A 12,922-nucleotide genomic window follows, 5' to 3' on the forward strand; every position below is an offset into this window, starting at 1 on the left:
AACAACACCCTGTAGATTCTCACTGTCATTCACAGGGCCAATGATGTGTAACTTATCAAATTTGAGCAAAATATCTCAAAAACTGCAGATATAAAGAAAATTTTAACACTGTAGATCAGTAACGAAGCGTGAAATGTTTAATCATAAAATTAGCCCTTTTCGTATTTACATCATATTTAGGAACACCTCTGTATATTACCCATTTATGGGGGTTCCAGCTTAATGTTAAGCTAGCACACTCCAATTTCATAAAAAAAATCTGCCAAACGTGCGAAGCAATAAATTCCCCACTACAGCAATAAATAGCACTTTATTATATGCATTTAACAAAATTGGATGGTAGGGGCGAGGGTAGGGGGGGTGCGAAGTTAACGAACATGTTGTTGCTAACCATTACCATTACATTATTAATGTAATTAAGAAATATGCGAGACCTTTTATATAAGACCAATCTGTTGTTGTCGTTCAGTTGACAGTGGACGACGTGGTAACATTTCCAAAAGGGAACCAAATGAGTATGTTGTACAGATTTCATCATTACGGAAACAGTTTTTTATGTAGCTATTTAGTGCTATCGAAATTGGGGTTCTATACTTATTAAATAAACTTCTTGGTACTGGCTACAATTAATTAAGGATTTTTATTTTAATATTAACTCTCACGGTGACGTGCACTTCGCATAAAAAGTACATCAGGTATTCAACAGTCGTATTATCTCTGCCCAGGTTTCGGTTACAGTCCAATACCAAATACGAGTGTTTACTCCCAAAAGCTCAGCATAGTCGACACTGATTTGAAGGACAACCATAAGCCAGAATTTAAAGACTGTTCTAATTATAAGCCTACATTAAAAGAGGAGCAACCTCGAGGAACGTTCGTGATCAAGGTAGGACTCGCATCGCGAGCTTGTTGTACAATGAATGTTTTAGGTTCATGCGATCGACAAAGATCCGAAAGACGCCGGGGGAACGGTAACATATAAAATTGTTCTGGGAGATGGTGTTCGGAAGAATTTTGATGTCGACGAACATACTGGCGAAATTACGACAAATAGCGTGTTTGACAGGGACGAACCGAGTAGGCAAAAGGAGTTATATATTAGTGTTATTGCAACTGACAATGGTAGACCTCTTCTGGCGGATATTTGCACGTTTAAAGTGACCATCGAAGATATAAACGACAATGACCCTGTATTTGACCAAGCTGTAAGTAAATTTAACTCTTATTGAATTTTTCGTACAGCTGTATCATTCCAGAGTTACAAAGAGCAAGTGGCTGAGGATCTAAAGGAGAACGGTGAAGTAATGAGGGTGCTCGCGTACGATTACGACGATGGAGAAAATTCCAGACTGACTTACGACCTGATATCGAAACACTACAATAACGGCGATCCAAAAGAATATTTTAGAATCGATCCTAAAACTGGGGTGATTTATTTAAAAAAATCGCTCAACAAGAAAAAGGACGATATTTTTCATATGCAAGTAAGCGTACAGGATCACGGTAATCCACCGAAAAGCGCCCTCGCTGATGTGGACATCGAAGTTGTCGACTCACGTAAAAAGGCTCCGGTCTTTGAGATATATCCGAAAAATCCCATCACACTCAAGGAAGACTTCTATGACTTCGACGAGAAAATAGCGGTCTTTAAAGCAAGGTAAGCCTGTAGAATCCTTTGTTAACGTAAAATAATGGCGATTGTCCGCAATGTTTTTGTTTCTAATGTCAGTAGCTCTTTAATTGAAATCATTGACCCCTAATAGATAAGAGTGCAGCGCTTTAAAAGGCAGGGTCAACAATTTCTATCTTATTAAATAATATTGCTCTATTTAAATCACCATTAATCATCTTTTTTTAGACAATTTATATCAAATGTGTAAATAGAATTAGCTGTAATCGGGAGGATATTGGGTTTGGACATGGAAGTTTTATAGACCCCTTGAAAATTTTGATTGCTCTAAATTTGAAACGTCTTGTTTATACACTTTAACTTTAGAGGTATAAAGTCGTTTATTAATTATTGTGGTGAAATCAGAAAAACAATTGAGCATTGGGTTATCGAGTTATTCAAGAAAATAACATTTTTTAAATGGAACACCCTTTGTAAGAATAGTAAATTATGCATTTAAAATTCTATTCCATACATACAGTAAAACAACCGTAAAAAGATCAATCCTAAGATCAGGACACTAAGAAGGCTACAAAAACTAACATCAAAAATTGGTTGCATTCATGTCAATTTTCTTATTAAATATTATGGAGTGTGATTCTTCGCATTCTAATCTTGACAGCATCAAACCACTTTCATAAATTTCGAAACGAAGGTAGGAAGTAGTGGTTTTTTTAGTTATATGGTTAAGCAGAAGCACCAAGAATTAAATCATTTCCTCTCATCTACAATGACCGCGAAACCACAGACGCGCCTTGTTTAATTGTCTTTTGTCACGTACTTACATTTTTTAAATCGGAATGACAAGAAAGGAAGTTTTTCATGTTTCCTACACTGTTTTTAAGAAAGCTTTTCAAAATACGGCATTTTCATCCATTATGCTTTTGATAAACAAATTAGAAATCCTTTGCGCCTATCATGCACACCCCTTTCTACCCCTTTTTACCCTTTAGCTGAGGTTCAGATGTACCATACCATTTGTTTTTTCAAGTCTCTGTAGAAACCCTTTTGCATATTGTAGCGAACATTCCAGAAATCCCAGCAGACACCGAGATTAGTCATCGGCGATATGAGGGAAGGCGGATATAACTCAATCCTTCCAGGAAAAATGACCTGTTTATTGTAGAACATTGCGAATCGTTTTAGAACAAATTTTCGTTTACTATATAAGCAAATTGTAGCGTATTGCAGAGAGTTCCACCATCGTCGCGCTTAAGTTATGTTATAAATAATGAGTAATAAATAATAATTACTGTTATAAATTAACCCGTTTTAAGACTGTTATAACTTTATTGTTAATTATTTGTAAATAAATAAACGTCATAATTAAATTTACGTCAGGTGTAGGGTTAGTTTAAGTGAACAATTAGTGAAAGTTTATGACCAGATCTACATCAGAAAAGTCGCCCATGGGTACAAAATTCGAAGCCGATCAACAAGCTATAGAAACAGGTCAACAATAAGTGAAACATGTGATTCAAGATGAGCTACAGCGTCCAAGATAACATTCACACAGTAGAAAACAACATTCGATGGGAAATTACAGTGGTCTACCTACATGAGACAGTTTGACAAACCCAACAAGCCTTGACGCTTGTGCGACATGAGAAATTGGACAAGGCTTTGGCACATGTCCTGGAGTTTGTTACTGCAAAAAAAAATATATCCTGATAATGCTCGTGTGCACACCATTGCTGCAGAAGAAAAGAAACGAGAATCTAGAAGAAATAGATAGTGAAAAGATTAATGGAGCAGCAACGAACAAAACCACAAGGACTGTGATCAAAAAGGACACATTAGAAGAAATTGCCCCGGGAGCACAGCAACCAATAACCCGGAAAACTAGAACGGGTTGATGGGAAGGGGCGAGCATTGACCTACCCAGGAGACTGCTATCCATGTGGCTTCACTTTAGACTCGACCAAACAATTTATACATAGATGGCACTGTATTTGGAAAAACATGTACAATGCAGTTAGATACAGGTGTAACGAAGACCATCGTAAGTAACCTAGCCTATCTCGGGAGAAAAAGCTACAATCGTCAAAACTGAAGCTGAAAACGGCAACTGGTGATTAATAGTCCAGGCGAGAAATTCGGTAAAGCGCATTATAAAGGTTCTAACGACAAATCTTGAGACATTTTGGTGACAAGTGTTTTTAGGGCAGTTGGACCCTGCTGAATCCGATTTTTCCTGTCACCACCTCGAATTTTGGCTGCTAAGGCCTCAAATCAAGATGGCGGTCAAAATGGCGACTAAAACTCACTTTAACATTTATTTCTTGTTGAAAACAAAAATATTATGATGATTTTTATGTAGCACATACATTTTGCCACTTAGTACCAGTTTATGAGAAAAAATTTAAGATGGCGACTGAAAGAGAGCTCCAAATGCCGCGTTTTGTAGTATTCTTGATTTATTCAACCTTTTAAGTGAGCAAAAGAATTATAATTTGTTTACAAAGTGCCTGCTTAAGTGAAAAAGAGGTACAAAAACATTACTTACACTTTTTTAAAAATGGCGGACAAGATGGCGCTTAGTTTGACTTTTTGTACAAACTCTGTATAAAAAAAATAAATCGAAAACAAAACTTAAAAAATAGAAATGAGCAAAAACATTAGGCTTTATTCGGATTCGTCACTTGAATCCAAAGATTGCACAAGCTGAGTTTCTAGGCTTTCGTTGTTTTTGCAAACGCTACTTCTGGTGCACAGCATGTGTTTGCCTTTCGAATTAACAGTTCTCCGACACTTGCATATGTTAGTTTTGCACCCTTTCTTGCGACCACAATGTACCAAACTTTGGCATGCTTTTGGCACGGCACACCCACAGTCAAAATATTTCGAACTTGGTATATAGGCCAGCAGATTCGCGCAATATTTGGCGTTCTATTTGTAAAACAAAAAAAATTTTATAAGGATCTTATAAGATAATTATTAATACCTCCCTAACCCACTCAAAAAGATTTCGATAATTGCTTTAAAATATCATCAAAAGTCATAAAAATATCCGCACGTTGGGAATAATTTTGTTTTATTTTTTTCGCAAATTGTTATTATTAATAATGGTTAGAAGAAAAACTCATTTTAACCTATTTGGATCAACCCCATGTAGAAAACGCAATTTTTTTCTTTGCAACTAAAGAAATTAGTTAACACAAGTTTCTACCGTCATTTTGACCACCATCTTTATTTTTTATACGATAGTAATAAATAATGAAACGTATGCACTAGATAAAAATCATGATAATATCTTTGGTTACTACAACAACAAATTTTAAAGTGAGTTTTAGTCGCCATTTTGGGCGCCATCTTGATTTGAGGCCTTAGCAGCCGGAATTCGAGGTGGTGACAGGCAAAATCGAATTCAACAGGGTCCAATTACCCTAAAAACACTTGTCACCAAAATGTTCTCAAGATTTGCCGTTAGAAGTTAAGATCTCAAAATTCTCGCCCGGACTACAAGCTCAGGTGCGGGGAGATCTGACGGTCTGTATTCGTATTGGATTCACGAAAGGTACACAGCAAGTGTTAGTAGCAGAGATAGTCAATGAAGTGATTTTGGGAATGGAAATAAATAAATAATAATTACTGTTATAAATTAATTGTTTTTATTTGTAAATAAATAAACGATGTAAATTACGTTACAATATGTAATGCATTTATATGTGTAGAATGTAAAACCGTCCATTCCCACTGTAACTGCCATTAGTTACAAACAAACGTTTACTTGTAGAGATCACCAGAAAAAATTGATTCTTTGTGCCAAATCAAGATTTGTACGTTTCTCTTGTTCTTTGTAGGTCAAACACTGAACAAACAAGTTTACAATTTGAACTGCTTAAGGGTAAAACAACCCAGACAAATAAGGACCAAACTTTCAAGCTTACCCAAGAAGGTGAAACAGAAGCGTATATCTCTCTCGCGCGCAATTTGGACTACGAAAGGGTCACCGAATATCAGCTGACCGTTCGAGTTACAAATAAAGAACAAGCGGCGTCCGTCACCTTTGAAATTAAAATAGAAGACGTAAACGACGAAATCCCGACGTTTATAGACTCCGTTACAGGTAGTGTGTTAGAAAATGAACAGCCCGGTGCTCAAGTTATGCAGGTAAGAAGCTCGTACAAGTCCAATTCGTTTAATACACGTTAAACTTTAGGTTAGAGCAATCGATAAGGACGGAACCTCGGCGAATAACATTGTTAGTTACGAATTGCAAAACTTCAAAGACTTATTTAAAATTGACGAAAAGACTGGTAAAATTACGACTTTACAAATGTTTGATCGGGAAGCGGAAGATTTTTACAACGTTCTCGTCGTCGCCAAAGATAATTCTCCTAGTGCAATTTTAAAAAACAAACTGGAGCCGAACTCTGCAAGTCAAGCATTTCGAATTACCATCGAAGATCGTAACGATAATAAACCTCAATTTACAAATAGCACGTACGTTGCCGATAATATTCTCGAAACAACTGACAAGGGAAAAGATGTAATCGAAGTCAAAGCGGTAGACAAAGATACCGCTTCCCTTATTGTTTATAGCATCATTGACGGCAATATCAACGACGCATTCACCATTGAAAATACGACTGGTAGAATTAGAGTTAACAACAAGTTAGATTTTGAAACGATAGAACAATATAAATTGATAGTTCAGGCGAGTGACGGTATTTATATGGATTCGGCGAAGGTTATCATTAATATTGGCAATGTCAATGATGAACTGCCCGTTTTTGAGGAGTACAACAAGAATATTACCATTGAAGAAGAGAAAATCATCGAAGGATGCATCTTAAATTTGAGAGCTTACGATCCTGACATTAAAGATCGCAACGCCGACCAAAATATTGTGTACAAAATAATGGACAATCAAAAAAGCTTTTTGAGTATTAACAATGCTGGCTGCGTTTCCCTTATAAAGGTAAGTCTTTTGGTGGTCATTTGAAAAAAGTATTCATCTTCTGAGAATTGTTGCTTAGTCTCAAAGTGAGATATTGAGAAAATGAGCCAAATCAATTAATATACAGGGTGTTTTTTGCTGAATTCTAAAAATTAGTCAAGAGTAAGCTGTCTTTATTTGAGCAGGTATAACACAAATATAATTAAAAGTAGTTGTTTAGAATGAAAACTTATAGAAGACTCAATTTCGCTTGCAAGATGAAAATGTCGGCCGAATTCAATCTGAATTATTTGAAGCATCCCGTTCAAAGATGTAATTTATTTAACGTAGTCCGTCTTTAGGTGCTTAATTCCACGAGTTCTTAAAGGTTAAATGAGCGCATGCTCTACTGGGAGAGGTAGGTAAATTTTCATTAGTTTAAATAAAGCATTTTGTAATTCAAACTGTAGGGAGTGACGGGAGGGTGCCTCATATAATTAATCTTGAATAGGCAATTGGATCCAGTAAAGCAAAAGAGCATGCGCTCGTTTAATCTTTAAAAACGGGATTAAGTACCTGAAGGTGGATTATTATACAGGGTGTAAAGCGATGGGGTATACAAGAGGGAATTTTTTTTTTAAATATTGATTTATAAAAAAAATTTATTCTTCATGATATTTTTTGCTTGCTTTGAAAGTACCAATAACGTTTCGATAATCTAAAATTTATTTATAGAAATCTGGAAAAATAATAAAATTAATTTTTTTATTGAAAGTTATTACATCATATCACATTATAATCAAAATAGCGTATTGCTATCAAACCACAAACAATCGAAACGTTATTGGTACTTTCAAAGCAAGTAAAAAATATGAAGAATAAATTTTTTTCATAAATCAATATTTTTAAAAAAAATTCCCTCTTGTACACGTCATCGCTTTACACACTGTATAATAAGTATATGAAAACATGAACGTTTCTTAGTATTCAGGTGGCCTTTATTAGTACTTTTTTCCAAATTTTTACGCATTTAGATATGTTCTAACATTACCTCTATAGGCGCTGGATCGAGATAAACCGAATGGCTTCCCCAAGCACCAAGCGTACGTTTACGCTCATGACGATGGCGGCGCGCCGGGGTCTCAATTAAGTATTGCAGAGTTCAATATCATTCTTTTGGACATCAATGATAACGCCCCATTTCTGAATGTGGTAAGTAAACTTATTTTTTTAAAGTAACAAAAGGCTAACCCACATTGTTTAAGACGGAAGTTGTTTGGTACGAAAATCAAAAACCGGGACCGATTATTCAACTCACGGCAGATGACTATGACAGTCCAGAGAACGGTCCTCCTTTTAGTTACGCGATAGCGAACGAAGCTAGTAGTGATATACGTAGAAAGTTTTCCATACATGACGATATTCTAAATGCGGACGTAACATTCGATAGAGAAGAGCAGAAATTTTATCTTGTACCTATCGCCGTAACCGACAGTGGCAGTCCATCTCCCGCCACCGCCACTAGTTTCATGAAGGTTATCATTGGCGATGTTAACGATAATGAAGCGAAACCTGGCGAAAGTCAAATATTTGTCTACAATTATGAGGTAAGTTGTTACTCACATTTCACACTTATAATGAAAGAGAAACATTCTGTCTGTGAATGCTGGACAAGAACAATAATGACTATTGAATAAATTTGAATATGGTTAATGATGATGATATGGATAAACTGTGTTTTATTTTAGGGAAAATCTCCCGATGTTTCGATTGGTCGTGTTTATGTTGACGATCTCGATGATTGGGATTTAAACGATAAGTACTTTCAATGGGCGTCTTTCGAAGATGAGCATTTTACGCTTAATAACGATAATGGTACGATCATCATGAAAAGTGGTACGCCCGCTGGGAAGTATATGTTGAATTTCATTGTTACCGAAGAGCATCTACCCCTTATCCCAAGGCACGAAGTCGAAGCGTCCGTGGAAGTTACTGTTAAAGAGATACCAGAGGAAGCTGTACGCAAGTCAGGTTCGATCCGTTTATCGGGCATTACGATAGAGGACTTCATCGCGAAAGATAGTGTAAATTTATATATTATTTAAACTTGACGCAATGATGTTGATATTCTAATTTTTAGAATGGGGTCAGTAGAAAGGATTTGTTCCAAGCGTACTTTGCAAAGGTTTTCAACAAGACATTGGAAAATGTCGACGTCTTCACAGTGATACCCACGCCATCTAATAGTTCATATATAGATGTGCGATTCTCTGCACACGGATCGCCATATTACTTACCTGAGAGCTTGAATTCAAAAACATACGAGCATCAAGTGGAGCTCGAAGATATTTTAAAGGCCCAATTCGTTCTTATCAGCATCAATGAATGCTTGAAGGAGTCCGTTTGCCCAGAACATAACTCGTGCAACAATAGACTGGATATCAAGGACACTGCAGCTGTGGTGTTTACTAATAAAACATCGTTTGTTGGCATAAACGCAATCGTCGAACCCATTTGCGACTGTTTACCTTTAGATTCTATACAACCTATAGATGATGAATTGTGTTATTCCAATGGTATCACCTTTACAGGTAACGGATGGGCCTTGTATCCACCATTTGAAGCTTGCAACAAGTCTGAAATACGATTGGAAGTTCTTCCTCAGCATGGCAACGGTCTCATCATTTACGCGGGTCCATTTAGTACATCACCTGAGCCAATTGTTAGAGGTAAGTTGGAAGGCACACCTGAATATTTGCGTTGGTAAGATCTGTATTCCGGAATTAAAGCGGAGAGTGAAAAGATGCATCACACACCATCTTTTAACTAGAATTGTGTTTCTTTATGTGGTATTTGTTAGGTAAAGAATAATACTTTGTTTAAGACTTGTTTAATTTGCTTAGCTACTTACATTGTGTATCTCAACATTGTTGCCAACTTAACTCTAAGTAACTTAAACCTATACAAGCTACTCCAACATCCCCTTTCTTACAGATCTAGCTTCACAGGCGCTTTAACAATTCTTCCCCTTGTAGTAACTATACCCCCTGGAGCTAACTCTGACTTATTTTCTATTACATTATTATTTTCGTTCTCAATATCTATATATACTATGGTCTCCTATCATTCCTAACTACATCCTGCTCACTTCCCTCCTTTCTCATAGTAAATGATGGACAATTGCGTTTGTAATTAATTTTAACGAATTTTCTATTCCTTATCAAAATAGCGCCATTCTCCATCTTTACTTTGTATGTCCTATTTCTAAGTATACTAACTACCCTGCCTGGTGTCCATACAGTGTTTTTTTTTTACCATTACATGCATTCCTATTAGTCCGGGCGAGAAATTCTGTAAAGCGCATTATAAAGGTTCTAACGGCAAATCTTGAGACATTTTGGTGACAAGTGTTTTTAGGGAAATTGGACCCTGCTGAATCCGATTTTGGCTGCTAAGGCCTTAAATCAAAATGGCGACTAAAACTCACTTTAATTCTTGTTGAAAACAAAAATATTATGATGATTTTTATGTAGCACATACGTTTTGCCACTTAGTACTAGTTTATGAAAAATTTTGAAGCCAAAAAAATTTAAGATGGCGGCTGAAATAGAGTTCCAAATGCCGCGTTTTGTAGTATTCTTGATTTATTCTACCTTAAGTGAGCAAAAGAATTATAATTTGTTTACAAAGTGCCTGCTTAAGTAAAAAAGAAATACAAAAACTTTACTAACACTTTTTCAAAAATGGCGGACAAGATGGCGCTTAGTTTAAGTCTTTGTATGCGATATACAGGTAGTATTAAAATCATTATTTTTCGTTATATACTGCCTTTTTTTTGAGCTCCGAAAAAAAAATTGTCTCAGATCGACCCGGAAAAATTTTTTTTTATAGAATGTGGCCTGTAGAATCCATAATTTCAAACAGTTCCAAGATTGGGCTACTAGTTCAAAAGTTACAGCCCTTTGAATTTTCTTTCGAAATTGGTTTCTTGTCTATAACTTTTGATTGAGAAGTCTGATCGAAAAAGTACGAATTGTTTTGGATTCTACCCACCAAAATTAATAAGAAAAAGTGTTTTCCCGAGAAATTTTGGTGCAGTCGATTTTTGGTAAAAAAGGAAGGTTATACACTGCCTTTTTTTGAACCCCGAAAAAAAAATTGTCTCAGATCGACCCGGAAAAAAATTTTCTTATAGAATGTGGCCTGTAGAATCCATAATTTCAAACAGTTCCAAAATTGGGCTACTAGTTCAAAAGTTACAGCCCTTTGAATTTTCTTTCGAAATTGGTTTCTAGTCAGGGGCAGGCCAGGTGGAATTGCATAGGTTACGGGCCATTAAAGTATTAGTGTAGTAATGAAGGTGGCGGGGGTAGCTCTGCGGTGCACCACAAAAACATTTTTTGCTTCATTTTAGAGTACTCCTTTTTGGGAAATCAATTACAATACAGGTTTTTTTTAAATTGCAGCTGATATCTAATCAAAAGTAACAAAATATACAATCCAAACGAGGCGCGTCGCCTATTATTGTATTTCGTCACTTTCATGCTACGACAAAAAATGATAAATTCATTGTAAAACACTTCAATTAAAACAGAATTTTTTAACAACCTAACATCAACCGCAATTAGAGAAACGTGTTAATAATTTATTAATAGTGCAAGAAACTAAATACAGCACATACTTATAAATTTCCAACGGGCCATTATGATCTACAGGCCAGGTGGCAACCGCCACCCGCCCCCCCGGGCCAGTCCGCCCCTGCCACCATCTTAATTTGTTTTTGGCTACATATTTTCTTATACAATAGTAATAAATAATGAAACGTATGTACTACATAAAAATCATGATAATATCTTTGGTTACAACAACAACAAATTTTAAAGTGAGTTTTAGTATCCATTTTGGGCGCCATCTTGATTTGAGGCCTTAGCAGCCGGAATTCGAGGTGGTGACAGGCAAAATCGGATTCAGCAGGGTCCAATTACCCTAAAAACACTTGTCACCAAAATGTCTCAAGATTTGCCGTTAGAAGTTAAGATCTCAAAATTCTCGCCCGGACTATATGTCTAATTCTGGTAATTTCTTAGCTCTTTTGTCATAGTAATGCTGACTAGTAACTTGCCTCTCATTTAAAAAGTTATTATTATGATTTTGTGTAGATACTTTCGGTAAAAGATTTTGATTCGTGATAGGTAAGATTGATCTTAATTTTCTAGACATTAATATTTCAACTGGTGAATAGTCATTGTCAATTTTTTGATTTCGGTATGTCAACAATGCCATTTGTAAATCTTTATTATCTTCAATGATCTTTTTAAACATTTTTTTAGCAGTTTGGACATTCTTTTCGGCCATTCCATTAGATTGTGCATTTGTAGGTGACGTTAAGATATGATTAAATTCCCAATTCTTTGCAAAAACTTTAAATTCAAATGATGAAAATTGTGGACCCCCATCAGTTACCAATGTAGCTATTTTTAGAAAAAGAATACTTCGATGTAAACTCCGGGATGCCGACACTCGGAGCCGTGGTTTATTTTGTTTGGGGGAAAGATTTCTCGTTGCTTTCTTGGATCATAATTTAGTTGAAAATATTGTGTGTGGCCTAAAAGTAAATTCTATAATCACTAAACAATATTAAAATTATAGTTAATATTAATAATATTACTTAAGTTGAACTGTATTTAATCATCTTTACTGTTGTTGCAGATTTTATGTCATTAGAACTTCAAGATGGTTATCCTGTTTTATTAGTCGATTTTGGAACAGGTACAACAATGAAGTTTGCAAAAAAACAGCTGACAGTTGGACAAAGTCACAGCATTAGTATCCTACTACAGCCATTTGTAAGTTTAACTGTTTTCTACAAAGACGCGTCTAACGTGTGTTGTCGCAGGAAATTCAATTAATAGTAGATGACTGCCATCAAAGCACATGCGTGGCACTGGGCAAGCCGCCAGGTGAAAACGCACTGCTAAATGTGAACGGTTTACTCCAAGTGGGAGGTGTGAGGTCCGATTTAGATGCGTTAAGCAAACAGTTGCAATGGAATTATACCCCAACAAATAAAGGCTTTGTTGGTTGGATTCATAACTTTACCTTCAATGGGCAGCTGTACAACTTAGGAATGCCGGCCGAATCATTAAATGCGCATCGCGAATGTAATTTCAAGGCAGCTAAAGCTGTGTCGTTTGGTATTGATACCAATTTTATAGTGGCTATTTTGGTTTGCGTCGCTATCTTGTTAAGTATGTATACTTTTTTGGTGGTTATTTATAACTCACCTTGACTTTTTGCAGTATTGCTGCTCGCTGTGGTCGTGCACAGACGGAAACAGGACAATTGGAACGAAAAAGATTCTGACGACATTC

The 12,922-nt window shown here is 36.0% G+C and overlaps 1 protein-coding gene across 1 annotated transcript in view; it reads left to right on the forward strand.

The window, feature by feature from the left end:
• LOC116165393 (DE-cadherin) overlaps nucleotides 1-12,922 on the forward strand; it is a 30,051-nt gene that overhangs the window by 5,593 nt on the left and 11,536 nt on the right. The window contains exons 2-13 of the mRNA XM_031479812.1: nucleotides 726-886; nucleotides 930-1,205; nucleotides 1,257-1,657; nucleotides 5,473-5,782; nucleotides 5,832-6,593; nucleotides 7,611-7,763; nucleotides 7,817-8,158; nucleotides 8,300-8,635; nucleotides 8,692-9,280; nucleotides 12,261-12,397; nucleotides 12,448-12,799; nucleotides 12,851-12,918. Of these exons, the coding sequence (XP_031335672.1) occupies nucleotides 726-886; nucleotides 930-1,205; nucleotides 1,257-1,657; nucleotides 5,473-5,782; nucleotides 5,832-6,593; nucleotides 7,611-7,763; nucleotides 7,817-8,158; nucleotides 8,300-8,635; nucleotides 8,692-9,280; nucleotides 12,261-12,397; nucleotides 12,448-12,799; nucleotides 12,851-12,918 (3,887 nt within the window). The remainder of the gene's footprint in view (nucleotides 1-725; nucleotides 887-929; nucleotides 1,206-1,256; nucleotides 1,658-5,472; nucleotides 5,783-5,831; nucleotides 6,594-7,610; nucleotides 7,764-7,816; nucleotides 8,159-8,299; nucleotides 8,636-8,691; nucleotides 9,281-12,260; nucleotides 12,398-12,447; nucleotides 12,800-12,850; nucleotides 12,919-12,922) is intronic.

The sequence above is a fragment of the Photinus pyralis genome, unplaced genomic scaffold, assembly GCF_008802855.1.
Source record: "Photinus pyralis isolate 1611_PpyrPB1 unplaced genomic scaffold, Ppyr1.3 Ppyr1.4_LG3a, whole genome shotgun sequence".
In the NCBI taxonomy this organism is placed as follows: Eukaryota; Metazoa; Arthropoda; class Insecta; order Coleoptera; family Lampyridae; genus Photinus; species Photinus pyralis.